The sequence below is a fragment of the Empidonax traillii genome, unplaced genomic scaffold (genome assembly GCF_003031625.1).
Source record: "Empidonax traillii isolate 1590-97213 ecotype Southwest subspecies unplaced genomic scaffold, ASM303162v1 scaffold30:size3273891, whole genome shotgun sequence".
NCBI lineage: Eukaryota > Metazoa > Chordata > Aves > Passeriformes > Tyrannidae > Empidonax > Empidonax traillii.
In genome coordinates this window covers 1,701,425-1,726,228 of record NW_020955223.1, presented here as the reverse complement: position 1 = coordinate 1,726,228, position 24,804 = coordinate 1,701,425, and the positions used below count along the sequence as shown (strand labels likewise).

General features: G+C 37.2%; 1 protein-coding gene across 5 annotated transcripts in view; it reads left to right on the top strand.

The window, feature by feature from the left end:
- ICA1 (islet cell autoantigen 1) overlaps positions 1-22,540 on the top strand; it is a 68,346-nt gene extending 45,806 nt beyond the window's left edge. For all 5 annotated transcript variants that reach the window (XM_027911027.1, XM_027911004.1, XM_027911019.1 and 2 more), the window contains 6 exons: positions 5,611-5,705; positions 7,777-7,826; positions 11,635-11,676; positions 15,449-15,724; positions 19,822-19,917; positions 21,612-22,540. In XM_027911027.1, the coding sequence (XP_027766828.1) occupies positions 5,611-5,705; positions 7,777-7,826; positions 11,635-11,676; positions 15,449-15,724; positions 19,822-19,917; positions 21,612-21,733 (681 nt within the window). In that variant the 3' untranslated portion in view covers positions 21,734-22,540. The remainder of the gene's footprint in view (positions 1-5,610; positions 5,706-7,776; positions 7,827-11,634; positions 11,677-15,448; positions 15,725-19,821; positions 19,918-21,611) is intronic.
- The last annotated feature ends 2,264 nt before the right edge of the window (positions 22,541-24,804 follow it).

The window sequence follows — 24,804 nt, the reverse complement described above, 5'->3', positions numbered from 1 at the left end:
CAGAATATGAAACTTGTATTTACATGACTGCGGTGTTTAAAGATGTTTTCTAGAACGTGTGTTGGGAGGGAGTAGTTTCTGAACTTCGAAGTGCATAAAGAGCTTGTGAAGACTTTTATTTCTGCAACTTTAAACATCACAGCAAACCAAACAACCAAATTTCAAGTTCAGTCTTTCCTGGTTGAGGACAAAAATAAGAGGAGATTTATAAATTGTTTTGTCTTATCCAGCTTCTGAGGAATCCTACCTTTTAGGAAAAGTCCTCATTTGCTATGAAGTTAACATAACTTTAAGATTCTTTCTTGCATAGTCCACATCATAGAAGATGGGTTTTAGCCATAGTTTATGTCCAGATTTCAGCAGAGACACTTGGACACAGCTATCTTGACATTGCTAGTAATTGCCTTTAGACTCACCCATTAAACTCCAAACCAGGGAAGAAAGTCACCTTTACTTCCCCACTGTTGCTTCCCGTTGCAGCCTGGGTTTAGCATGGCCAGAGTCCTGCTCAGGAGCCTGGGCACTGTGCTGATGGGCTCTTCTCATAACTTTCCAATGTTAAAAGGTTTCTGAGGAATTTGTTATGTTTGCTTTGATACAAAGCTATTCCAGTCTAATTTTGTAGGTAGCCTATATTGTTGCTGGGTCTTTGTTCTTTATTCTCTTTTATATCTAAAAATATTATTTGAACAAGACATAAAATGTTTCAAGACGTATAGTAACATTTGCATACTGTGGAGAGAAACCTGTATGGAAAATGCACCCATTCTGGAGTGCAAAGTACCCTTGTGACAGAGGATGAGAGACACGTGGGGATGCTTGTTGTCTTTTGAACTTCCTGCTGTGAAACATTTCAGTATAATCTAAATTTGAAATTAGGTTGGGAATCTATGATGAAAAAATACCGTCTATATTGAGTCCACATGTAACAAGCACTCCCTTGAAGCAAAAAGTATCTGCAAAAATGGTTGTGAACATTGTAGTGTGTTTAGGATGCAGCCTAACTTTGTTATGAGAATCTTAACCATTTTTATTGCTGTCCTCCTGCACTGAAAGATGTGATTTCCTGTTTTTGCAGTGATATGTATGCTGATAAATGATGCTAATCAGGAGGTAGTTTTATACTACAAAATTTCATGTAAGTCTGTGTTTTCAGAAAACAAATTTTTAGGAGTAAGATTATGTTACTGGCTTTCAGTATCAGTTCTTTATTTCTTTCAATTTCTAGAATGTGGGATTGTTTTCTATACTAAAGTCTTCCCCATGATCTCTTTGCCCCAACTATTAGTTTCTGTTTGTGTACATTAAATTATTGCCAAGGAGATTAAATCAAAATCTGGTGGTTGCCCCAGGTGACATTGTGTTGCCTAAGAGAATAGATGTCTGCTGCTACTTCAGGTGCATTACTAGGGTAAGTCATCTCACCTCTACCTGTCACTTCTGAAGGTGTGGGACTCCCATGAGTCCCATCTCTTCTCTGCTAGACCAGGGTGTGGAATAACAATAGATGATTATGGTTGGGGAACTGATCCCTACCAGTCATATCATATGTTCATACCAGAGTAACTATATATTAAGAAGGAGCTGCTAGCTAATTCTGTATTGAGGTTATTTTTTAATGAAGTGTAATAAATGGCTATAGCTGATCTAGGGCAGTATAGTTTCTGATGGAAAAACTTTCAGTCTAAAAAAGTACCCAATGAAGTTACCATATCTGTTGTTGGCTTTATGCATTAAAATATACATAAAATATCTCAGTGTGCCCATTTCTACATTTAATTGGGAGTTACCCCTTTTAGAATATTTTTCTCTGTCTTATATGGTAGAAGGCATCCTTCTTAAAAGAAAATTCTGAATTCAATGCTTGCAAATAATTTTTGTCTTTTATGATTCCATAAAGGACAAAATTTTGCTAATACAAGGGATCCTTCTGAATTAAACTAAGCATATATGTATGTAGGGTTAGCATTTTACTTTAAAACAAGAAATAAGGGAAACTGTTAATATTTGACTTAGATGTAGACTGTCTTACTGAAAAATTAAGAGGTGCTATGTACTGGAAAATTGCTATTTGTATTTTGTAGTATAAATATATGTTCATATACCAGGTTTACCTCAGGAAAGAGACTCTGGAATGCCTCTCGGGATTGTTTCTGGAAAGAAAACATTGTCTTTCGAGATGTTTGCCAAACTCCCTTAATGAAAAGCAGCCCATTTGTTTTCTTTGCTTCAGGGTATATGCTGAGAGTAGTATAATTGTGCTATTGCAGCTGTATTTCCTAACTGTGAGTTTTATGCTTGATGAAAGATGATTATTAATGTGCTAACAACTCCATGTATAGTGATGTAAAAGTATCTGTCACTGTATCCATTGCTGTAATATTACAGATGATGGGCTGTTGTTTGGTAAAGCCTTCAAGGTATCATTGTCTCGAAATTATCTTATATCAAATGAATTCAAGTTTATTTCAGGGGCTACTTTTCATGAATAATGAAAATACCTCTTTCTAATTTCTGTTTCCATTTATTTGCCTTGGTTACTTAATAAATATTCAGTTGCACTTTTTACATGTCAGTGTTATAAGACCTGAAGAGATCATACAAGGCTAGCAATAATAATAGCTTTGGTAAAAGAATCAAAAGATGTAAATCTCAGTGCATCCATTTATTTCTGTTTAAAGTGAAATGCCACTGCCTGTGCTCCTTACATGGTTTGGAGCACTCTGTCCAAACAAATGCTTTTTTGTTTCTGTTCATCACACCATGACTTTATTCATAGGCACGATTGGTTATGATTTTGTATCTCTAAGGGTTTTGGGAAGGTTTGGTATTTTTTTCCCTGATGAATGTCCATGAAGAAATTCTGAGACTACCTGCTTTTCCACTTCCCTTTCATCTCTCCCCACAAATGAAATATATTTGAGTTTTTGTCACCTCAATGATGTTGCACTTCTTCATAAATGTTGTGGTGTCTTCGGATGCATCCCTGGCTCCTGTAACTGCCCTTAGCTGTGTTGCTTTGATTCTTTCTCAGTCAAGAGGTGCATTAGTTGTCCAAAGCACTTGGGGGGAACTGTAGGAGAGCTGAGTGTGTTGTCAACACTGGTGATTTAACTGCAGAGGGCAGGTTTTGTGTGCAGTCCAGATGATCTTGGCTAGACTTGAAAGCAGCAGATGCAGGTGAAGGAATTTAGTAAGTGAGTAGCAGTCAGCCTCGGAATTGAGCCTGAGCTGGAACCAGAATCAACTGTACATGGGAGGAATCACTTGTTAGCTTGGATATTTAGTCCGAGTACTGTGAACAAGCAAAATATTACTGGATAACTTTTGGTGTTGCAGACAGAGAGATAGGCAGAGTGAATGACTGTGAACCTGCTCTGCTAGTGTGTACTGTCTTACTCTTATTTTTATAGTAAAAGAGAAATTATGGAAGCTAGGAAGATAGCTTTCTAAACATGCAAGGATCCTACTTTAAGCCACATACTGGCGTAGCTCACAACAAAATCCATGCTAGTCCATGTGAGCAGCCATAAGAGTAAAGTTACACATCTGTCTGCTCTAAGCAACAAAGTCAGGGATATATCCAACTGAAATGTGATTGTTTTTGTCTGAACTCAGTCTGTTTGTTGATCAAAACCATGACAAGCTTCTTGGGGCAGGCTCTGCGGTGCTATACTGGGTGGCAGGCAGAGCACCATGGCTGTTTCACCATTACCTCCTGAATATAGTGAACTGCACATCCTACTGTGAAGGTGTCCAAGATGGTTCAAGTGCCCAAAGCATTACGGTCTCCATAATGCAGGGGTGCTGTCTTTCTCTACACTGCACTTTTGTGCAAGGACTGTATATTTGTAAGTTTTTGAAGTCTAATACAGGTCTTCTTGGAGTCAGTGGAATAATGCCCATCAATTTTAAGAGTACGAGAAGTGCACTCGAATCAATACCCAGTACAAATCCAGGTAAAAGGGTAACATTCATTCATAGGTGATCTACCTGAGCTGTATAATGTCCTTATTCAGAATCCAAGAAATTGACTTGCATGTGATTCTGGTTAACATTTGTCACAGTGTCAAAAAAAAAGTGGCAATCACAGAATAAGGTAAACTTTTTTAATGCCTCTCTTTATTATTGCTGCTTTATGATCCCTCTTCTTTTGACTATTATGTCTGCATGGTAAGGGTGCTTATAACAAATTAATCACCAGTTCCAGGTAGAATTAGCTTAATGAAAGGGGGGAAAAAAAGCAACTTCAGTGTGGGATACATCCATAAGTTTGGTTTCTAAAATGCTGAAGTGTAGATTTCCTCATACAGGCAAGTATTGACCCAAGCAGAAACTGGAATGCCCTTTCTGGGGACTACTCTGTCCTGGTTAACTGGACAGTGCACACAAGACCTGCAACATGTCTGGGAATACTTTTATTGTGACAGATGGCCTGGGCACTCTGTTATTCAACAGATTAGGCCACATTTTTTTCTTTGTTTTACAGTTCTCATGAAACATGATATCATTTTGTTCAATTTCCAGGTGAAACATTTTGTGTTTGCTATGTTTTGCACAAGAAGTCACTTCTTTGTTTTACTCTTAGCTTTTTGGGAGGCAGGAGAAGCTGGGGTGAGAGGCACTACTTTGACCATCAGTGTGACATAAATAAATTTAATTACAAATGGTTGGGACTATTCACATGAAAGATGGTTTCATTTTTCAGAAACTGAGTTGGGCTTCTTTGGAAAGGGGGAAATTTTTTCACCTTCAGAGCAAAACCATTTGATAGAGACAAATATTCACATTGCTAACATCAGCTATTACTTAATTACTGTGTTTTTTCAATTTTTCATACAGAAGTCCTAATTAATGCATAACAGGGGTAACTGGTAGTATATTTATCACTTCAAAGGGTTAGTCTGTAGTGCTTTATGTGTTGGCCTGTTCACTTGTTCAAATTTTGGTTATAAAAATGGTGACCATGAAACCTCACATCGTTGTCTTGTAGCACAGTCTTTCAGATTGCAGAAGGACAGTAGGGTTTCATAATACCACACCTGGCTTCTATCAGACTAATCTTCCAAGATTTTAACCCTTGTTTTCAGATTCAGGATACAAGTAATATCTTCCAACTACACTGTAATAGCCAAGTTCGTGTGAATAGTTGTGGAGGAAAAACAGAGAATAAATAAGAAAAGAAGCAGTATATGATGAACAAACAGATGTATAGAATTATTTTTTTCTCATATTTAAACACAACCAAAAACAACCAACCAAACAAACAAAAGAACAACAAAACACAAGAACAAGGAGGAAAAAAAAGGCCAAACCCCAAAACAGCAAATAAGCATGCTGTTGGTGCCTGCTTTGTGCATAGTATAGATGGGTTGACTTAAAAATATTGCAAATATTTACTGAGAAATATTGGAAACAGAACATGAATTTAGAAGTGACAAGTGTCACCTCACCACTTTAATTTTGCTTCATTGAGTCAGATATAGCTCAAAACCATTCTTGCTAATTTCTGTTGCTTTTATAATCTGATTTGGCCTTAAATGGCACACTTTTGCTTCCCTGATTCTAGTTTGTTTTCTTCTCTTTGTTTATATTATGGTTATGGTCTAGAGCTTGCAAGATCCTGTCAATAAACTAACAGAAAAAGCAGAAAAGGAGGACCAGCAGATTGAAAGCACCAATTCAGTGGAAGATCAGCAGAGTCAGTAAGTCACATGTCCTATATATTAAAATAATAATAAGTTTTTGGTTATAATCTTCTTCCTGGTTGTTAAAGTCACCAAAAGTAAGTAGAAATATAAGTAGAATTATAAATAATTCTAAAATAAAATTGGAAGTAGACATAAAGACACAGCTAGTCTAATCCTACTAGTTACCTCAATGCAAGAATTCCTGAAATGTTGTAATGTGTGAAAACTAATTAACTTTATGGTGAAATTAAGATCTTTAAAGACCCATTAAACTCTTATGTGTTTTTCATCTTTCCTAGCCTTCTTATAAGTTTTTTCAGCTTTTGCTTCATTTTTTTCTTTATTAAAAGAAATGATAAACAGCTATACATGGGAGAAGATATATGAGCTTTGCATTTCACCTTTCAGCAGTATCTCCTTTCTCCTGGGGATAGGATATAGATTACTGATTGCTCTGAGCAGCAATTAGTTTTTGTAATGTATACACCATCAGTTAGTAATCCAATGAAGCAGTAGGTACTTAGTTTAAAGTACATCTGAGTGAGCTGGTGCTGTCAAGGTTTGAGTTACCTGTAACTCTGAGGTGAGAGAGACTTATGAATGGACTGCTATGGGGAGAGGAGAAGGGGAGAACGAGATGCGATCTCTCCCCTACCTGACCATCAGGATTCAGTTGCCAGGAGATGCAGTGTTGATATAATCCTGCTGCCACCTGTTGTTTTGACTGTCCTTGCTTAAATGAAGTACTTAGCAAAGGATCAGTTGTCAAAAAGCAGAGAACAGCTTGACTGATTAGTGGATTTTGCTCAGCTATTTATAATAATGGATTTTGAAAGAGTTCGGGTTTTCAGTCCTCTTTCTGATTTAGATTCAGAACCACCAACCAGTTTATAAATTGGTCAGATTTTATGTTATTCAGATTAGAAAGGACTTGACCAAGTACCATTTGGCAGGTGGTTGTCTCCACAGCACTTCTTTAAATCTGTTGCATCTCATGTGAGATTTATGTAATAAATAACTGTTTTCCTCAGTGTTGAATATAAAGTTCTAGAATGAATGCGTGATTTATGCAAGATATGTGCATTGACACCTCCCAGCAAATGCATCATATGCCATGTTATGGTTGCGATTGTTTTTATTTATGGATTTTTGGATTATCTTTTACCTTGTGTGTCATAAAACTGGGAGGAAAAAAAGGTCACCATTTTGCTGTCTAAAATCATAAATAAACATCTAGGATTCTAGAAGAATTACACAAAACAAAGCTTTTAAAGTCCCTGTAAACTTTCTATTCACAGTAAACATTCATTATAATAGAATGTGGCCTGAATCTGACTTTCCTCTACCACAAGCCTAATCTCAAGAGCTTGGGAGATGTCTCCTTCTGTCCTGCTGCTAGAGATAGGAGGAATGTGCCTACACAGTCCTTTTCAGCACCATATCAGCCTTGTGGCTGCTTCATTCCCAGCTCCTTGAATGGCTTTACACAAAGTAATAGCAGTTAGAAAGTAGATATTCTTCATTGAAGAGATTACTTTTGTATAAGAATTGGATGTAAACCACGGGGATTTTTTTGCTGTTGAGAGTGTATGTCATCAACACTGCTGATATGTTCCTTTAGAAATCTGCTGACATGGGACAAAACTCACCTGACTGTTGATTTTTAATTACTTGCTGTTAAAAAGAGAAGGGTAAACTGGTTGGGTTTCTTTTTGGTTGCTTTTTTTTTTTTTTGAGGTGAGGGGGGAGGGAGGGGGAGCAGTTGTATCTCCATGATAGCTATGAAAGGCCAAATGTGGAAAAGCAGAATGTACTATACTTTTCACTACAGATTTAGTTATATTAAATATAGAAGTATGATAGATTTTGATAGTTGGTCTTCCAATCTAATTTCCCCTTCCAACAGACTTCTACCAATGAAACAATAAAAGGTAACAGCAGACCAGCATATACAGCAAATGCAAGAGTCCATCTGTTATAACTGATAGGATTCTGTAGCAGTATGACCTAAAAGAGAAAATTTTATTATTATTCTAGAGCTTTAGAATTAATTTCTCAATCTTTTTTCTTATTCCTTCAAATTAAGGTTGATTTCATTAGAAGAGGAGAGCCATACCAAGGAATCAAACTATTCAGGTATTTTTTTCATGTTATCATAAGTGCTGTAAAACGTGGGGGGGGGGTGTTGTTTTGTTTATTTCCCATATCAGTTTCACCCAGCAAATCCCTACAAACACATAAACTTAAGGCCAGGAAGATCTGTTAAAACTAATCTCTTACATGTTACATCCCAATGCATTTCACGAAGTCACTCTCAGATAGGTCAAATACCTTGTCTTCCAAAGCCTGATTCTTACCTTGGGCACATACTCTTCAAGAAAGTGTTCTGCAGGTTAGTAGATGTTGAGGCAAGGGAAGTGTGCCACTAAGCTCACTAATTTGTTCCAGTGATTAAACATGTACTCTGTGAAAATCTTGATGAATTCAGTGGAACTTCTGCCCAAAAGCCAGGCAAAGTCATATTCAGCTGCTGCCAATGACCTTATGGGTTGTTTATTACACAGTAACACAGCTAGGCTCCATCTGGAGGTGCATAGTGAAAGAATGGGTGGCAGTGGGCACAAGTGACAGGAAGGGAAATTTTGACTACATCATAAGTGCTTACAGTGAGGGTAGTGAAGTGCTGGGAAAAGTAGAATCTTCACGCTTGGAGATCTTCAAGGCAAAATGACTTCATAGCTGCGACGCTTGGATAAGATCACCCCTACAGGTTTCTCCAGCCTAAACAATTCATGGCTTTTAATATATCTTTCTCTACTAAATTAATGGAGAATAATTTTAATATGTCATATTTTACCCTCCATAAAGATACTTAAAAGATACTACATGCAAATCAAGACTCCTCTCAAATCTTTATTTCAACAGGCTAGCCATATCACAGAATATGCCAAGTTGGAAGGAACCCACAATGTTGATGTCTTGAAGACATCTGCTTTATTTTTGTAGTTTTGGTTTCCATTCCACTTTACAAATCCCTTTTCAAATATATAACTGTACAAGAAATTTCTGATATTGTTCTCACCTGTCATGTTTTTAGAAGGTAAAATCACATTCCTATTTCTAGATCCAAGAAGGATATCTCATTTTGCAGCAGCATCAAGTTTAAAACTCATATCTGAATTTGTTGTTTATCAAGACTCAGTTCCTTTTGGTCACAGCTTTCCAGGACTCATTTATCCTTTCTACAACATGGCTTATATTCCTTATGCCTAGAGATATAACTTACAAGTTGGTGGTATTAAATTCTCCCAGCTCTGACTACAGAAACTGATTGACTGGCCTGACTGATCACCTCTAATAGTCTGTTAGTTGTTTGCACATTTTTTTCAAGAGTGATTTTGTATTTACTTCCAGATGACTGCTAAAGCCATTGAATAGCAATGGATAAAACACTAAGCCTTGCAGATCTAAACTAGAAACACTTCTACTTTGCAATTATTTCTTCTAACAATGTGTTTTTGACATCTGTTAGTTGTCACATTCCTAATCCGTTCAGTATGTTCGTTATACATGTTACATGGTGCTAACTTTTAGCTGGAAGGCTCTGCAATGCAAAGTCAAGTTGTTTCTAAACAAATATCTTTACTGAAAAATAGCTCACAGTTTTATCAAAGAAATAAATTAGTTGTGTGTGTTTTTTTAACTAGATCTGCTTTCCATAAAAACAGCAGTAAATTATTATAGGAGCATTTATTATGCTCATGTTCTTTTGCTGAATCCTATACTGAATGGCATTCTGTTAGTGTTTTAACCAGGAGTAATGGTGAGCTACCAGCCCAGAGTTACCTACAATTATTTGAGTCACCCTCTTTAATTATTTTTGTTGTTTGGATGGGTTTTTTTTGCAGTAATGACACAATATTAGGACATTTCCAGTGTTTTGTTTCATCCATTTCACAATTAATCAGATCAGATGTATCTTTGACAAAATATTTTAATATTCTTGGGTACAAAATCTGACTTATATTTTCTCAGCAGATGTTTTCTAGAATCTCAGTTACTTATGGACTGTAAAATATTTCACCATAATATAAATACTGTGTTCTGTCTCTTTCTCCATCACCCCTAAAAGGAACTGAAGCATTTTGAAATACTTTTAACTGCTCTGCTAAATTTTTCCATCTCCATACACTAGCAGGTCTATGCCATTGCTAAGATTTTTTTTTTCCTTAAACTACCCTTCATGTTCAAAAGTCGTACGGATATAGTGCCTCCAGTGAGGGAGCCATGCTGCTTCTTAGTTTTCCTCACCAATAACTTCTACCTCATAACTTGCATTTTTTATAATTTTCTCTGCATTTTGTCTTAATATACTATGGATGTCTTCAAGATTGTGTCCATGCTGTTTACCGCTTGACTAAGGCAGGCTTCCAGCACAGCTGTACCTTTTTCATTACAGAATTGCGGCCATCCATATCCCACCTGTCATGAATTTCTCTTTCTGATTTTGTTTTCCCCTCTGCCAGTCAGTCTAGGATTGTCTTTTTCCCCCTTTAGCTCCGTGCATTGTCCTTTTATGAAAGCATCATGTATATTTATTCATATGTGTTTATGCCTCTCCTATCTGTATCTATATAGAGAGTGCAATCAGATGTGATCATGGGTTCTTAAATGAACAGCTGATTCTATTTCTGATAGCACATTTCTGTCCTAACAAAGCCTTATAAAAATAAAATTATATAAACAGCAAGCTGTTCTGTTTCCTTTAGTTCTGAACACACCTTGAAGTTTCTCTTGGAAGTTTTTAGCATTTCTCTTGAAAGGGTTTGGGATTCAATTTTTATTCCCCTGTAGAGAGTTTTATTTCCCCTTTCCAGCCTCTTGTGTGAGGCTTCCAGCAGATGGGCCTTCCAGATCTGGCAATACTGTGACCAAACCTTTCCTTTGCCTTTAGAGCTACAAACTTAGTTGTCTAGGAGCTAAATTTCCCCAAGGGTTAATGGTGGGAGAAAGGCATGTTCAGCAGGTAACTCATCCCTTCTGTTTTGCTACATGTATTAAGTGGGATTAATCACCTAAGGGAGGTCTTTCTCTTCACTGATAGACAGAATCTAGTTGATTGTTTTGACTTCATGTCTCATCCAAGAAACTTGCTGAGAATTTAAGGTAGTGGTGTTTTGTCACCTCTGATAGCCTATAACCCTCAGGTATACATTTTCCCTCCCATTGGTCTTAACCTATTTATTTTCCTGCAGAGGAGATGTTGTTACTTATATACTGACCTGGGGTACTTTGTGGGAAGATTCCTTTTCCCTATTCGCAGGGTTGGTGTTAAGAAGAAGAACATACTGCCAAGGAAGGCAGTATTTAGAGAGTGACAAGGTCCCAGCACATCTGTGCTCCCTCCTGGCCTGTCTAAGTACAAGCTTCTAAAAGAAATGTCTCTGATTCTGGAGGACAGGAGAGACTTGTCTGATTCTTGCAGTTGCCTCAGTAGGGTGCACTCAGGCTGGAGAGGATCTAGGGTGGCAGGCAGGGATTCAAAGGAAGATCCCCCTCAGGTTATTAGTCAGAAATTTACTTTACTTCTTCAAAATGCTTGTATCTTGACTCTTTCATCTATTGTGTCCAGGGTTCTCTCAAACATGACTCATTTAAAACATGAACACCAACAACCTTGCATGTTGATCTTATAGTGACGTTGTTTATAAGCATCGTCTCCTGCAAAGTGCAGTTTGACATGTTTATGGATCTTGATTACAGCTGACGATGGCAAGGATGTCATCTCCATGTTACAAGGAAATTATAACCAAAAGCAGAACTCAGGTGAAAAAACTTAAGAAAACTACTTTTTGATGTATACATACTGATTGTCAGTGTGCTGTCGATCTTCCTGTGTTGCTTTTAATTTTTTTTTATTCTTTGTTTTTTTTTTTAATTTTAGGTGCCATAGATGACTTATTAGACCTGCAACCTCAAGAAAATGGTATGAAATAATTGTGCATGTCTGTTTCATCTGCTTTTCCATCATAGTCACCAAGTGTAGCTTTAATCTTAGTTCTTAAGTGTTTTCACACTCTGAAAGTTTGAATGAAATTATTCTACGACAGTATTTAGATAGTGGTAGAGGAAACTCAGCAGAGGCACCATTCCTGATGTCATAATATGAAGTAAACGTTACTGAGGATAAAATGCTTTGTACTGGCTGATTCAAGATCAGGTAGACTGGAGTATATCCTGTTTGCCCCACTGAAGTGGGTTCCACTGTAAAACTTACCCCTTCTATAACATTTCACAAACTTTTCTTTTTGGTTCTTTAGTTGTTGAACTACAACTCCTGGGAATACGCTAGTAACCACAAGAATTTTTTGTTAGAAATGTACATATCAGAAACAAATTATTTAGTCCTCTTAAAACCATGTAAGAACTGGTGACTTCTTCCAACCAGAGAGTGAATTAAATCCATTGTGCTGTCCTTATGCTTCCATGACAGCTCAAGGGAATGTGCTGTTTTACCACATAACATATGAAAGATCTGGGTAAAATTTTCTATTGAGTTTTCATGGGAAGTCAGAATATTGCCTATAATTTTTCATTTGCTTTTCACTCATATATCTCAGAAGAATGAGTAAAAAAAACTTCAACAATGAAAACAACTGAGGCAACTCAAAAAGCAAATGAAGCAAAGAAAAAAATCCCTTTGTGTGGTTTAGTTAGTCAGACTGAGAGCCTAATTGTGTTTAAGACTCTGCCTTCATGGTAGGTAAGGACATTTGCAAACACCTTGACTTTGGATTTGCCACAGGCATTCTCTTGCACTGGGGGAAAATTATCCATGTGGGGAATCACCCACAAAGGCAGAAACAGGGATTGTTCCTCAGCTGTCTGTGCAGAAGCAGCCCTAATCTGTGGATAGATAAGGTGGCAATGACTTATTTTCTGTGGTTAATGAAAAAGGTCAGTGCTTTTCTGAGAGCGGCTTTTTTTTTATGGTTTTCTTCTTACTCAGTTCCATTCCTTGTTGGGCCTTCTTAGTAGAGGTACAGAAAATGCATGTAATTATTGCTCATACAAGTTTAGCTCTTCTTTCTTTAGTTAAATAATTAACTCGATACAAAAACTGTTGTGTAGTGTCTGCATCAGCTAAGGATGGCTATGGCACTTTTAAAATATCAGCCATTTGCCCTAATTTTACACACTAGCTAGCTTCAGGCTATTGAATATTGTACTATTTTAAGTGAACCAGTATGGTTAGAGGTACACTTTCATGTGTGTTTCAGAAGGAAGTCTTTATCCTGTGTTTCCAATCAAGTACTGTTGTAATTTTTTTTTTAATTACTCTTCACTTTTTTTTCTTTTTTGATATGCACAAAATGAGGCATGTTTGCGAAGGAATAGGAGCGTTGCTAGAGGCTTGTTCAAAACTAGAAAAAGAATGTAGTGACATTGTTCTTTCAGTGGTTTATTGGAAGTTTTGGATTTTTTTTCATGGACATTTATAAGGTTAGGGGCAGCATGTGCAGACAGAATTAAAGATTTTGTCCGAAAAATGGGCAGTGAAAACAGAGAAACAGGAAAAGAGGTAATAGAAGATTTATGGGTGAAGTGAGAAAGTCCATATCATGGTAGTAATCTAGCAGAAATACCACATAAGTAATATCTCAGTAAGCAAGACTGGTTTCTAGATAACCTTTATTGCAAACAAGGGTAGAACTTGCTGCTGCTTACCCGAGTTAGCCTGAGCGTAAACACCACCCTGCCCTCCCCTGCTGCGAGTGCACAGTCCTCACAGGAACATCAGAAAGACTGCTGAGCCAAGAAATGTGCCACTCCTCAGATTTCTGGTGGTCATTACACACTGCAGCAGGACCTAACTGCTCTTCAGAAGTGAAGCTCTGTGCTGTACTTTCTCCTCCAGTAGGAACGGGACTCCTGCAGTGGTTACCCCGGCAGGGCAGGGCTTTGCTCTGAGCTCTGCTGCTGCAACTGTTCCGCTCTGGGGCACTTGTGGTTAGGTGCGGTGTTGGCGGTGTGTCTAAGCGGATCTGTTACAAGTGCTGCTCCCCTTGCATCTCCCCTTGCAGGCCTTCCAAGTTCACGAAGGAGCTTCCTGAAAGCAGCTTTGAGATGATGGTGCCCCACAGAGATCAGAGTTCTTAAGTGCCTTTGAAATAGCAGGTGTGTTTCCCCTATGGGAGGATTTACACCTCTGCCTCACCTGCTGAATAACTTGGGGGAGTTGTAGATACTTGGACAACATTAATATTCTTTGCTGTTTATCTGAAGATGGGAAAACAGCCTGAAAATTCAGGAGAATAAATCGTTTTCAATGGTATTTTAGTTACAGTCTAGTGGGAACATCAGGAGAACTGATGTGTTTGTAATGTTTCTATTTCTAATTTTTAGGCCCTATCAGGGAGTAGAGATGTATATAAAAATGTGAATTAGAAAGGAGCTGAATCTCACAACTGACTTCAGTAATTAATAAAATCCTTTTATTGTTTTTTTATCTGTTTCTTAGTACGTAGGTGTGTGTGCTGACGCATGAGTCTATTTTAAAACACAGTTTTACACTTTTTTTCCTCCTCTGACTCAACTTCAACCATTTAATGATAAATTACTACAGCTATTAAAAGGAAACTTTGCTGAGAATGCTGTTGCATTTCGGTAAAATGGCCTGTTGCAACCACTTTGCTACTGTCAAGCTTTTATCCCAACCCAAAAGGGTTAAAAAGCATCTTTGTGAGTTGTATGCAACTTGGAGAGCTCAGCTGATCTACCCCAACTTTGGAAACATGAAGTTGCTTCTGTGCCTTACCACAAGTTTGAAACAGGCATAATTAAGATAAACTGATGTGGATTTCAGTAACGTAACATTATCAGCCTTGTTAACCACCATTTTTGTGAACTGCAGACTCCCACAGTGGAGCTCCAAATGTTTCCAAGTAAAATAACACTTGGGGTTCCATGACAGTTCTTTAACATTCCAAATATATTGGAAAAGGATTATGGTCCTGGTTACCAGTTTTGTGTATTTTGTATAACTATTTGACATTTCTAAAAGAGGAAATTTTTTTTTTAAGGAGTAATGGCTCAAGTGATCTAAGAGCTTCTTCAGCTGCAGTTCTGGTACTGGAAAAACTAGCACAGGGAATCAGAAGGAAAGTGTGGGCCCCAGTTATTTCTCAGCAGCTTATGAGAAGAAAAAAAATTACTACAGGTTTGAATAGTGTAGAAATCTAACTGTGCATTAAAGTAACCTTTTTTCGTTGGGAAATACCCCAATAATTCAAGCATTGGTCAGAAGGTCATAAAGGTGATCTTCAATATGTTCTTACAAAATTCTGGAATAGTCCCCAACTCTTACTTTTTTTTCAGTTTATTCCAATCTGATTTTTTTGGGAGTTTTACATAATGTTTCAAGAAGCATCGTAAAAGTAGTCTTCTCCAATTATTTAAATATTAGACTATGTAATGATGTTGGTGTGTTTAACAGATTTTTAGGCATACTTGTAGTATTATTTTTAATGAGAAGTGAGTCTTAATAGCAGTGAGGTTATCTAAGATAACCAAGGAATTATTTGTTGCATAAGGTACAAACCCAGATGTCCAAGAGAATTGGGTCTAAAAGAGAAAACAAATATTCATGCAAAAATATTCCATCTCACTTAACGTACAAAACCTAGATTGGTTATTTTTTAAGAAGTTCCTTCTTTGTCTAAAAAATTATTTCTCTTGAATCTCTTGTTCTGAGACAGCTTCAAAGGAACAGTTCGTGAGGTCCTTGGAGCCAGAACCTGCTGATAAGGATGACATGGTATTACTGAATGAGATCCTCAATGCTTCCTCCCTGGATGAGGGAGAATTCAGCAAAGAGTGGACAGCTGTGTTTGGACAGGTTGCTGATCTCACCACGAACTCTTCAGCTAGAGATGGGGAGAACACTTCATCATCTGTGGTACCAGCACCATCAGGCTACTTGCCCTCACAGCTGCTAGACCAAAACATGAATGATTTGCAGTCATCCTTACATGGTGAGAGCTCATCTAGTCCTGTTAGTATGTGTGAAGTATGAAGTACCTAAAACCTAAAGATTACTGTCTTGAATGTTTTCATTGAGCTTCCTGAAATGTTCTGTGGGTCTTTGAGATATCTTTTTCCCTGAAACAGAAAATCTGTTTCAGTGGGTTCTACTATTTAAATCACAACTGCTTTCTCTGTTAAGGGACCAGGGAACTAAAAATAATTACTGCATTTTGTCTGGGGATAGTGTTTTTAAACAACATAGTGAAAAACAATTGCACACATTCATTTTTTTTCTCCAAAGCATCCTATGTGTTGCACGTACAGATAAGGGTAAGGTAGAATGGGTTGTCTCATCTTAGCAAACGTACAGGTGGATTCCTCTTGCAGTCTGTTTACTGATGCAACTCTTTCTCTCCTCTTTCTTCTATGCAGTTGATTCTCTTGGCTTTTCCAAGCTGCTGCTGCTGGGGGAGAAAGAAAGAGGGGAACTAGGGCAGAGCTTTCCTGCTGCTGCTGCTTTGGCCTTGAGGAAGGGAGACAGGAAGGATAGGCTGGTGATAACTGGCCAACAGCAACTACCTTCATCCTTCCCACAGTCTGGCTAGATTTCTCCTAGGGCTTTGCAAGCTGGAGGAGGACCTTGACTGTTTGGGCTTTGTCCCAGGTCGTTTAGATTTCACTTGGGGAAGAGTGATATAGGAAAGGATAGCAGGCTGACTCTATCCTGATGACTTCTTCTTGGAACCCATGCAACTGGCAGAATCATACATGATGTAAAATGACCTGTGACATTTTGGCAAAAATAATAAAGTCAAATTTACTTCATAATTAATACACTTAACACCAGCACCCCTAGAGCAAGATTGGGTTCACTGACTTCAGCACTTAGTTGGAAAATAGGGGAATGACATTTGTAAAGATGCAAAGTTTTAGATGTACTTTTTATGACAGGATACATGATTTTAAGCAAGTTACTGAAAATAGCAAGAGAATTATTATGAGATGGGGGGTTTTTCCACAGCTTTACATAGTTTTAAATGTATTTTACATTTTTAAATGTAAATACGTTTTTGTAGGAAAAATATTTTTGAGGGATAAATAGCAAGCAGGATTGGGTATCCTTTCTGAGGCAGCTGTTAGCTCTCATTTGCACAAGGCACTGGCATTGGCTGCAAAATCAGAACTCGGTTATGTTGCATTCAAGGAATACAAGAAATGGAAAATCCAGTCCAGTCAACATGGTATCCCAAAATATTTTTGAATTAAAAATACGAAGAAATCTGTATTGGAAGAGCAAAATATGTTGGTGTATTCCAATGGATTTCCAAGGCTTTGGCAGAAGATCGTGGTAATTGATGTACTGGCATTTGAAAAGTCAGGGCTAATAAGTTGAGTGATTGTATGTGACAATCAGCATGTTCCCAGCTGACTTAATTTGCTGAGTAAAATGCATTATTTTAACTAACTTTCATAAGCTATTTTTCCTTTTAAGTTCTTTGTTTCTTATTTTTTAACAGAAGGTGAAATTTGGTGCATTTTATATCTGGTGAAAACTCAGCTTTAATCTTAAATTACATTTCATTTCACTTCACAACGTCTCTTTCATAATTTGACCTTATCAATAAATATGGGAACAGAGATTTTTATTTTTTTAACAAAATACTAACTGATGTATAAGCACATCCAGACATACAAGTAGGAAATATTAGAATATAGGGATTATATTTTTACTGAGGGCTTGTGATATACCTCCTAAACTTTTTTTCCCCTATGTGGTAGGATTACTTAATAATTATTAAGTGTGAAGTGCTACACTGTAGCCTCGATGTTGCATACTTCCTGTGTGAATTTGGCCTTAAGACCATAAAGATTCTTAAAACTCACATGCTTAACTTTAAGCACATTAACTTTTCTATTAACTTCAGTGGGATTACTTACTTATTTTATGTTAAGCATGCTCATAAATCTTTGGGGCTTTGTTTTCTCTCTGCCTCAGATCTTAATCTGTAAAACAGGCACAATGCTATGCAGGTTATAAACTGTTACGGTCAGGAATTCCCAGCTCAGAGTTTTCTCTGGCTGTATTTATAGGCAGGATCTAGCACAATGGGACTTTGAATTGCTATGGGGCCACCAGGTACTGGTTTAAAATACATATAAATGTATGTGTGTGTATATATATATATATATATATATATATATATATATATATGCAATAGAAACAAAGTGTGCTCCCAACAAATCTTTTAGGTTCTCCTCCAGATACAGTTTTGTAGTTTGGTTGCCTTTCTGCTTTTTCAGAGAGAGCACTGACTTTCTTTTTTCATGATGTTTATGACCTTGTTTACTTACTTACTTATACCATGAAGGGCTCCTCTTTATCTTCTCTACATGTGCATAAATTCTGGTTGGTAAGCACATGTACAGCTCACCATTTCTATTTCTAAATTTCACTGTGGTAATGTTTGTGAAGACGCTAGCTGAAAAGCAAGCTGTTTGGTTTCCTTGCTGTCTCGCAATAACCTTTTGTCTAGTCATGTAACAAAGCCATCCTGTGAACAGGCAAACCAAAACAGGCTTAGGGCCAACAACTGCTTTCAAATTGATAGGCTGTGGTTTGTTTTTGAGAGGCAAAGCTTGCTAAAGATATAATTTGTGAAATTTGTGAAAGCATTTAATAAAAATTCTGGCTGGCTCACAAGCCTTTATCACCTTTGTCTAGAACAAATACACGTGAGCATTCTGCATGCAGATTTTTAAGAAGTTTTTGGTTAGTTTCCTTAGAGATACAGAGAGTTGTTGTGGCTTTAAATTTCCTTCCTATTTCATCTGATTTTATAGAAATGCTCTTCTTGACTCTTTTTAATAGCACAGCTTGGGCTTCAAACCTTTCATAGTCAAGGTAAGATCGGAGAGTGGTGAGAATAATCTGTTAGAGAGAGGAAGGAATGATGTGACTTACGTGGCTGTTGCAGTCACTGACAGGACACTGGGTGCCAATATCTGACAGGGGTCCCAAAAGAGCAGAAACTAAGGGCAGGAAGGACAAAAAGAGTAAAAAAGGATATGAAAGCATAAACTTGTAGAAAAAAAGAAACTGAATAAGGAAATGCTAACTGTGTGCACAGATGAGCAATCCTGTTTGTGACACTTCCAAATTAGATATACCAGGTCTCTGAGAGGGGTGGGTAATTGACCAGGCCAAACTTAAAAGAGATATTAATTAAATTATAAATACAGCCTCCAGTCTTCTAAATGTAATAAAGGATAAGAATTTAAATATCTTAAGCCAAGGACAAAAATTGCTTTCTTTTTCCTAATGTCTTTCCACAGTATGCCACCCCTAGTCATTTTTCCAGCCTGCTCATCTGGCCTCATTAACTGTATTTATCATTACTCTTTTGTGGCTATAAAATATGCATGTAAGAACAAAAAATTGTGAATACTCAGTTTCACTTTTTCCCAAATAGTTAATCTCTTTCCTGTAAAAGATCCTTTCAAATAAAGAACAAAAAAAATACTTCATTAAAGTGTAGTTTTAAGTTAACTTGAAGTAATTAATCTTGAATTTAATTCTTCAGTGTTTTACTATAATTTTTTTTTTCAGAATTATTTAAAAATTAAAAAATCTAGGGTCTCAGAATAAGGTTTTGTCTGGAACAGTGGATGAATTGAAAGTCTTTGGAACAGTAAAAGTAAAGAAAGGTGGAAAAAATATTGATTATGTAGGTTATTTTCACCCACATGTAAGTGATATTCTTCTCCCTACAGCTGTGTGTGACTTATTACTGAACTGGCTTTGCTGTGAATGAGTATTAACTGTGATTCAGTAAAAGAAACAAAAAATGTCTTTTAGCCAGGTTAAAGGTTTGAAAAGAGTACAGTTGCCTGAATCCGGAGATGATGAAACTGATCCATAGATACCCTGTTGTTAAGGATGTTGCTCATCTGCAGCATCTGACTGCTGATTTCTTGTATACAAGGAAAGATACGAATGGCCATAAATGTAATATTCTGCTCCACTGTCTGACGGTGCCAGACAGTGGGGTGTTGGAGTTAACAAAGCAATTCTTCACGCTAATGCTGCTATATTATTGAATTCTAGGATGGGCAGCTAACAGTGTGAGCCCACCATCAAGACCACAGCCAGCACAGAAACCACACAGCCTGAATGTGAATGACAGCAAAACACCTGTGAAAGGTGATGGTCATGTATTTTTTTCAGTTTCTTACTTTTCCTTTTTAGCTGTGACTCTTGTATCTATCAAGTCTTCTCCGTTACTTTGCTATAATAAAATTAATTTTTGTAGTATCTACAGCTTAATCTTATGCCCCTAATTACTCTGCTTCAGCTTGATTACATGTATGATATGTGTGTGTATGTACATTATATTTTTTACCAGGCTTCACTGCTAGTAGCATGTCAGAAGAGTAACTTACTATATAATAAGGGAGCTGAAGCTACAGTTTCTTTTTACTGCTTTAATTTTGACTCACACAGAATAGCACCTGCATGCACTTTGTCTAAACTGAACAATGTTTTGAAGCCCTAGGATTTCGCATTGTGGCTAAAATACAAGCTACTGATAAGGCTGAAGAGCCCTCATTGCAATTTTTTTTGATAAACATACATTATGTCAGTAATCATCTGTTTGAAACTTAATTCAGTTCTTGCAACTCAGCCAAGTGTGCATAGTTCGGCCATTTACTGAGACAAAGCCCTGCTGACTTTGACTAGGATTTTCTGGATAAGTGAACCAGGACCACATTGAATTCTTACTGCCATCTTGTACCTATTCTGTGCATTCACATTAGATCAGAAGCAAAATGGAAGATGTTCAGTCAAGAAGAAAGGGGTGACATGTATTCCTTCCCCTGACATTTTTCAGCTCAAAAAAAAAGAAAAAAAAAAAATAGAGGGTTACGGTGTTTTGGAAGCTGTTTTGGGAAGTAGTGCAATTACACAGCCACAGGACTGGCACTAGCAAAAGGAACAGCCTTCGGCTACTTGGAAGTCTGTGGTTATGAAAGTGGCAGATACTCCAGCCTTGCAGACACCAAGATGAGCGTCATGCCAGGCAGAGCCTATTTTGTCTGTTAATTCCTTGTGTGACAAAGAAAACTTTCATGTGACATTATTTCTCTGAGTGGAAGAGCACATCTTATTGCACTATCAATGTCATACATGTTGGGCATAGGGTCACAAAAACAAAGCAAATTAGGAGATCTCTGTGAAATACATGTCAGCGTGGACACAGGGGTGCAATATTCCAGCTGCTGCTGGAATATATTCCCTTTTCACATTTTGTTTATATCCATCAAAATAATACTAGAAATTGTACTTGTGACTGGCTATCAAGTGTAACCCTTCTCTCTCCAGCCAACGCCTTCCCATTAAAACTTAATTCCAGATGAGTAATGACCTTGTGTGGTTGTATACAGGGGAGATAGAACAGTCACATGAACTGGATTTAGGCACAGGAATGTAGTCCTGTAAGAGAGGTTGAAAGTAAAATTTGCCTTCGCTCTCCTTTCGCTGTTTTGCAGGCATGCAGGTGTGCACTCAAATACCTTTCATGAAACAAAGCTAGACAGAGTGAGACCGTTTCTATTTTTAATTCAAGTGTTCTTGTACTTACCATGGCAGGAGCAATATAAAATACACAGCAGACAGATGTGAAACATTCATTCTTACTAAAGTTCTATATTCTGATAAAGATAGTGTTTTAAAATGCAATCACTCATTCCGATTTTCTTGTCAGTAGTGCCCTTAGTAATAAATTAAACAATAGCATGGCATTTGTTTGACCTCAGTCAAACATTCAGTCAGTTTTGTTTTAAGATAGCTGACAAGCCTGTACTTTTCTTTTTACTTTTTTTCTCTTTTTTTTCCAGAATCTACAAAGAATCCTAAAGACTTGACTGCTTGGTTCAGTCTCTTTGCTGACCTTGACCCATTATCCAACCCTGATGCTGTTGGGAAAACTGATAAAGAACATGAATTGCTTAATGCATGAGTCAGCTGCCTCTGGTAACTTACATTCTTCCCTTCATCAACACTATTTTGGAGTTAAAAAAAAACTAAATGAAATTAGTATGCTGTTGTGAAACTATAAAGTATGTGCCATGATAATAAAACTAAAGGGAATGAATCCCCTTTTATATAGGTACAGTTATTTGCTCTTGTTTTGTATAAAGAGTTCACATTTATTTTCTACGTGGATTTACAAAAATAAGGTTAAGAATTTGGGCAGATTTCTTGCCAAATTAGATTATCTGCTAAAACACTGTCTTTGCCTGGGGTGATGCGGAGCTAACACTGGAGTGAAATAAAAATTGCAAACCTATTTTTTTATAATGTTTCTTGAGTAAATTAAAAACAAAATCATGTAACTGAGGAGGCTGCATGAGTCAAACATCTATCATGTCTGTAATATATATATTACTATGTTAAGATGTCAACTGAATTTGTTTTGTTAGTAGTCACAGTGAAAAACCTGTGCTGGGGCTAATTATCGAAGAAGTAAATTTGGGTCTGTGCAGCCATGGAAATTGTGCCCTTTCTGATTTAACTTATTAGACAAACTGCACTACATAAACAGAAGTCATGCCCAGGAGGCTTCTTTTCTGAGGTTTTTCTCCATTGCACCAACAGAATTTGCACCTGTTTGCAGAAGTTTCTTCAAACCGATGCTTTATCATGCCTTCAAACCATTCATGTTTCTGTTCTGAGAATTTTTCATTCCGTTTATTTCTGAAGCATGTGTTATTTTGAGCTTGTTGTGACATTAACTCTTTAATAAAATGATTTTGACAAAAAACCATAACTTTATTTCCCAGTGGATTGCTGGTGTGCTATTCAATTGATATATAACAAGCATCCAAAGATGCTTGTTTTAGACAGTACCTACAGTTCATTTAGTTTTTGAATAGTAATCCAGTAGGACAGTTAGAAAATTTGAACTCAAGGCCATGTCCCTTTGCTTCGCTGCTCTCCTTTCACAGCAAAAGAAGGGGAAAAGGATCCCAGAATAACAAAGGTTGGTAACGTCCTCCAAGATCATCGAGTGCAACCTTCGACCAAACACAACCATGTCAACCAAAACACTGCACTAAGTGTCACATCCAGTCTTTTCTTGAACACTTCCAGGCATGGTGACTCTATCACCGACTTGGGCAGCCTGTTCCAATGCCTGACCACACTTTCAGGGAAGAAATTCTTCCTGATGTCCAACCTGAACAACCCCTGGGACAGCTTGAGGATATGTCAGTAGCCAGTTAAGATCACAAGTTCTATGTACTATATAGGACCTGCTTTACAATTTATTATATTTGGCAATTTTTTTAATTTGGTTGATATTCCTTTTACATTGGTGAACCTTTTCACTACCAGCTAACTGTACCCTCAGGTAATCCTTGCCTCATGGTCTAGTAGATAACTGAGTACCTGAAAATAATTGTATAAATATAGAAGTTCACTGAACTGACCAGCTTCTTGAGTGCAGTGGAACATCATTTGAGGGCTTCACCATGCAGCATTAATGTGCATGGATGCCTCCATTAAAAAGCTATCAGTGGATGGAGTGTTGGACTGACCAGAGTTCATCTGGCTGAACCCTCAGCAAGTTTTAAACATCTCTGTTCAAAACTATAGTGTTTATTGTCCCACCCCATAGCCTGGAAGTGTCAAGGTACTTCAGCTTTGGCCAGAGAAGTTCTTCAGATGCTTAGCAGTATATTTTCATGTCTAATGGGAAAAGACAGTCTGATCTTATCTTTGCACTCAGCCCACCCAGGGCCCCAACACTGAGGCTGGTAACTAAGTCAAAGAACCTGATGTAGATGCTTAACACTTTTTAAAGACAAAACTTTTGTCCTTATACAATATTTCATACTGTTCAGTACTGGCAGCTCCTTGGTCAATAAGCTGCCTTTTCTGCAATGTATAACTTTCTTGAGTGTTAAGGGGGGGCTGAACTCCTGACTTTGGGCTGCAGTTCTGGCAGTAAATAAGACATCTACAAAGGGGATTAACTAACTGGGTTAGTTAAAAACTACGGTTTACACTGGGGTGCACTTACTTAACACTTATGAGTGCTAGTTTGTACTCACAACAGAGAATGTTTGCCCGAAATCCTCTTCATCTCAGGTTGTAATTATCTGCAGTGCCAAAAATGTTAGGTGCTCAAGGGATAGCCAGGCTGCTTTTCAGCCCAGCTGGGTTACCACTGAAATCATTAAACAGATTCTTGCAACTTTAAACAAGTCTGTGGTTGCTAAACTTGCTCTGGATTACATTCGTCTTGTAGTTGCTAAAACACTTGTGGACAATCCACTCCAGCACTTTTTAGTAGCTGAAGCAGTTAAGCTAAAAGCAAAGAGGAGACTGTATTGACTTCAAAAAAGCCAACTAACTGTTCCTTAAGGTTCAAAAAATGTGTTTGTTTTTTAGGTCATAGATTCTAGACTTCCAGGATTAAAAAAACCAACCAAACAAAACAAAGCAAAAACAAAAGCAAAAACAAAACAAAACAAAAAAAAAAAAAAAAAACAACAACAACAAAAAAAGGAAAACAACAACAACGAACAGAACACCAAAAAAACCCACACACAAACTGCTGTCTTGATTGGGACAATTGAGAGCATTGCAGAAGTTCAGTGAAAGATGTTCTGAATCATCACCATGTTTTTAGGTCTAAAAACTTCTGAATGATCATCCCTTTTACTCAAGACTACTGTAGTTTCAGGGGATTTTTTTTCTTCCTCTCCTCCCCACCGGTAACTGCACTACCAAGTTGTTCATTTTAAGAATTGATTTCTGGTAATATGCAGTTTTTGAAATTAGCTTTGAATCCCTTGCAATGCAGTTTTTTCACATTTTCAAATAAAAACAAAACAAAAACAACAAGCCAGAGGTATTTAAAATGTAACTGATTTTGCTTAAAGAAAAGCAATTGAAATCCCTATGTACAATGATGCATTATTATCATGAAGATTTATTGAAGCTGAAAACTAGAGCAAGAAAGCTAACATCCTGCAAATAAATGTTTTTAAGACAAAAAAATAAATCTTAATTACAGTGTTATAA